This window comes from Terrapene carolina, unplaced genomic scaffold (assembly GCF_002925995.2).
Source record: "Terrapene carolina triunguis isolate 2854851 unplaced genomic scaffold, T_m_triunguis-2.0 Scaffold20943, whole genome shotgun sequence".
Lineage (NCBI taxonomy): Eukaryota > Metazoa > Chordata > Testudines > Emydidae > Terrapene > Terrapene triunguis.
Window position 1 is genome coordinate 7,399 of NW_020685294.1, and position 4,352 is coordinate 11,750.

At 54.1% G+C, this 4,352-nt stretch overlaps 1 protein-coding gene across 1 annotated transcript in view; it reads right to left on the reverse strand.

Moving 5' to 3' along the window:
- The window catches only part of LOC112125378 (natural killer cell receptor 2B4-like), a gene marked incomplete at its 3' end in the record, with an annotated part of 7,546 nt that extends 6,242 nt beyond the window's left edge, over positions 1-1,304 (reverse strand). The window contains exons 1-2 of the mRNA XM_026661990.1: positions 989-1,304; positions 602-898 (exon numbers count right to left, since the gene is read on the reverse strand). Coding sequence (XP_026517775.1) covers positions 602-898; positions 989-1,298 — 607 coding nt within the window. The remainder of the gene's footprint in view (positions 1-601; positions 899-988) is intronic.
- Between the last annotated feature and the right edge of the window lie 3,048 nt (positions 1,305-4,352).

Genomic DNA, 4,352 nt, shown 5'->3' on the forward strand with positions numbered 1-4,352 from the left:
GCTGCGCTGCCACCCCTTCCCCTCCCGGCAGAGCCCACCCCGGCTTGGGAGCCTCCTCCTCCTCATCCCCAGGGAGCCTGGCAACCAGCCTACGCTGCCTGCAGCCCCGGAGCTAGCGAGCAGGGCTAGGGATGCGGGGGGGGGGCGGTGCGGAGCCCAGAGCCAGCCGGCGGCCACACGCAAAACCCCGCTCCAGACTCTGAGTCCGGAGCCCAGTGCTGGCTGCCTGGAAACTGGAAAGGCGCCGCTTTTGGAAAATGTGCACAGAGGGGAGCAGCCGCTCCCACCCCAGCTACGCTACTGGGCGGGGGGGCGGGGACGCTCCGGGGCTGGGGAGGGGTGGAGGCAGGTGCTGGTGCCCACTCCAGGTGGGGCCAGGGGAGAAACACAGCTCCAGATATTGGTGGAGCACAGCCCCCAGCCTTGAATATTCCTGGTGCTCGGACACCACGAGCCCATATAACCTGCCGCCTAGAGCAAGATCTGCACTAGTGGAAACACACCAGTATCACTGAAATCTATGAGACTAGCCACCAGAGCTCAAATGCTAAGTTGCAGAAGACAATAAATCCACACATTTATTCTGCTGAGGAATATTTACCTGTGACTGGGGAGTCGCACAATGATTTGACAGCTACAGTGTCTGCATCCCAGCTGGCTCGGTTACTAGCGTTACATCGGTAGAAGACGTCACTGCTGTTTGCATTAATCGCTACGTGCAGCAGGGATTGGTGCCCAGGGAGCTGATGGTCCCGGTCAGACGGGATCTGGGACGTGCCTCGGGACCAGCTGTAGGTGACTCTGTCAGCGCCAGGCACCGAGCAGGACAGGGTAACGTTGCACTGGCCGAGCTCCGCGTGGGCAGAGAGCACCGTGAGGTTTGGCTGCCGGACTCGCTCTGAAAGGAGAGACCCTGGTGAGAGATGCTGAGGAAGGCGGCTGCCGTCAGTGACACACACTAGGGAAAAATGTGATCTTTGCTACTCACCAAACACAGAGACACGGAACTTCATGATGTCTTCACGGCCTCCTCCAATGTCAATTATCAAGGAATAGAGGCCACTGTCTGACTTATTTACTGGATCAATCTTCAATGAGAGATTTTCAGGGTGGAAAGTGACTCTGTTGATAAAATGTGGGGATGCCCCATGGTCAGGGGGTTCACTTTTATTAAATGTTACAATCCGATACGTCTGTGCTGAGTCTAGTGTAACCTTCCAGGTGATTTCTGCCCAAGGCTCCGGCAATTTCACTGGCTGTAACTGGACCGATTCCTCTGCAATTCCGGCCACTTCCATTTCTTTACAACCTGGGGGTCCAAAAGTACAAAGAGCAGGTGAGTGAAGGGTTAACTGGGTCCCCAGCTTGTCAGGGAAACATGGGATAAAACAGGGTCATTTCCTGGGCTGGCTTAGGGGTGGGTGGAATTTAGTGCTGGTGAAAGGTACTGAACTGATCAGCCTGGAGTCCTCTATTACACCACAGAGCGGCTGCACCCCAGGCTGTGTACATCAGCACTGACCTGCACCGGGGCGGGGTCAGCCCCCATGGCCAGTTCGATCCTTGCTCCACCCCACTTTTCACTGTGGCGGGGAAAGGGGCTTCCACCTCGTCCCTGGGGAGGCTGATCCTCAGCCCCACCCATTCCACTGTCTCATGCTTCTTGGAGCGGTGGAATGGGCTTGTGGCTAAGGCACTGAGCCAGGCCTCGGGACACCTGGGTTCAGTGTGGCCAGCTCTGCCACAGATTCCAGGGCTGACCTTGGGCAAGTCGCTTCACCTATCTGTGCTTCAATTTCCCTCCTGAAAGTGGGGCTACTCATAAGATGCCCTTTCCTTCCAATCTCTGTCTTGTCTATTTAAAGTGTCAGGTCTCTGGGGCAGGGACTGCGTACGTGCAGCATCCCACATGTTAAGAACCCCTGGCTCTTATCGGTACATCTCAACGTGTTTTCCAAAGGGGGTCAGTTTCATTAGTCCCATTTTACAGCTGGGGAAACTGAGGCACAGAGACGGGAAGTGGCTTGCCCAAGCTCACTCAGCAGGAGAGCTAGGAACAAACACTCAGCTCTGCTGAATACCAGAGCAGTGCTCTAACCACTCAGCCACACATGATGGCTCCCAGGTACTACCAGAATATCATCGCTGATACTCCCGGCTAGATGTTCAGTCTCCCTGGCTCATCCGGGCCCCAGATTCTTTCTTCAGTCTGTCAGCTAAGTTGGGAAATGAGTTTTTATCCATTAGTATTTACATGACAGTGCCAAGTGGGATGGTCTTACGGACTGTACCTTGGACCCCTTTCCCCAGAAGCTGCACGGAGCCCCACGCTCTCTTTTCACACCAGCCCCGGAGCAGCCCCTGCAAAGCGTTGAGCTGAAAAGCTCTTGAAAAATAACCCCCAAGAGCGTGAGCATTTTCTGCTCATCTGCCTTTTCCTGTGTGTGGTTAAGTAGGTGCCATTGTCTCCGAGCCAGCAGCGCAGATAAGCTGCTCTGGGGACCCTCAGAGGAGGGACAGGCGTGTGCAAATAGCACTAACAGCTTCCCTCTTTCCCATCACAGCTGCTGGGGGGCGGGGGGAGACACAGAGGAAGCTGCTGGGGTGAGCAGGATTGCTGGGACCGGAGCTTCCACACTCAATCAGATCATTGGTCCATCTAGCCCAGCCTCCCACTTCCAGCAGCACCCACCAAGGTGCAGGGCAGAAGCTGTTGTGCCGGTACGAGGGCAGCGCTGCTGTTACAGACGCTTTCCTCCCACACCCACTCCCCGGGGCACAGGCAGCCACAGCAGGACACAGAGGGCCTGAGTCTCATTCACACCGAGGCCCCTTTACGCGGCCTGAGAGCATAAATAAGATCTTCAGGGCTCAGTCCTCAGTTGTGCTCAGTTGCTATTTGGCTCAGCTTTGGGGCAGGTGGGTACATGGGACCTCTGCTTATCTTGGGCATCCCAGAGACTGGAATAGTCCCTGGTGTAACTTAGATCAGCTTCACGGCTGCTCTAACTTACCCTGTGCCACCAAGCATCTGTCGGAGCTTTGCGGGCTCTGCCCCACCCTCTCCTGAACCTGGCATGCCCCCTCCCCGGTCCTCCCTGACACACTGCCTACACTGGCTTTACCCATCCAAGACTTCCCCTGAAACAGGGAGAACCCTCAGCTGCCCGTTTCCAGCAGCCTCGTGGTGGCTCAGTCACGTAGAGGCCTGAGCCTCTCGGTGAAACTGACTCCCGGACAGCAGCCTAGCATGGGGCCTACGCGGAAGTGAGGTCTCACTTCAGCCCACAGGACCCAGGGCTGGCCACTGTACAGTGAATCACACACTTAGCCACTGCATCGCTGGGCTTAGAATAACACTGTGCTCTGTGCTAACACCTTTGTGCATCTTCTGCTCAGCAGACAGGCTGAGCTGCATTTAACTCACAGGTCAGCCTCTCCCCGAGACGCATTCTCCAAAGCAGAGCGGAGTCCGTGTTAGCTTTACACTAGGGTTGCCATTGGGGTTGGAGGTATCCCTGGGGTTGGACATTTTTCTGAAGGTTTCCCCACATGACAATCTTTAATTAAAGATTAATCTTGAATTCCTGGAGCCTCCAGGACAATCCTATTGGCAGCCCTAGTTAACACACACACCCTGCCCTCTCTTCCCCACACACTTTTACATAAATAGCCACAAGGACAAGGTTGAATTACATGAGAACAATCAAAAGCAAGAAGCTAGAATAAGTATTGTCCCATGCTCAGTATGACACCAAAACTTAGGTTTACTCTTTAAGAAACTGAATATTGTAATAAATAAGAACCCGTTTTTCGTAGAGGGCTTTTCATCCATTGATCATCATTATCCTCATTTTACAGGGTGGGAAACTGAGGCACGGAGCAGGGAAGTGACTGACACTATGCATCGTTGTGGAGCTGGGAACAGAACCTGGAAGGGGGAGGGGGGGCAGATCCCCAGCTGGTGTCAATCAGAAAACACATCTCCATTGCAGGCAATGGAGCTATGTCAGTTTACACCAGATGAAGATCTGCTCTCGCTCGCTCCCACTCCAGAGTGTGCTATCCATGGATAGCACACAGCTATGGGCCTGATTCTCATTTACCCTAAGGCCCCTTTACACCCCTCTGCCAGCGTAAAGCAGCCTTAAAGTGGGAACATCTGTAATTTACATCTACTTACAGCCCCTTTAACACGGCCAGCGTGATATAAAGGGATCTTCGTGAAAATGAAACTCGGGCCCGAAATGTTTAGCGCTTTTAACCTCTCCTGACAAATGAGTTTTTCTGGCCCCGGGATAATTTGTGCTGCTTGTCCATGAATTCCCTTCAGTTTGTAAACTCTCTTGTAC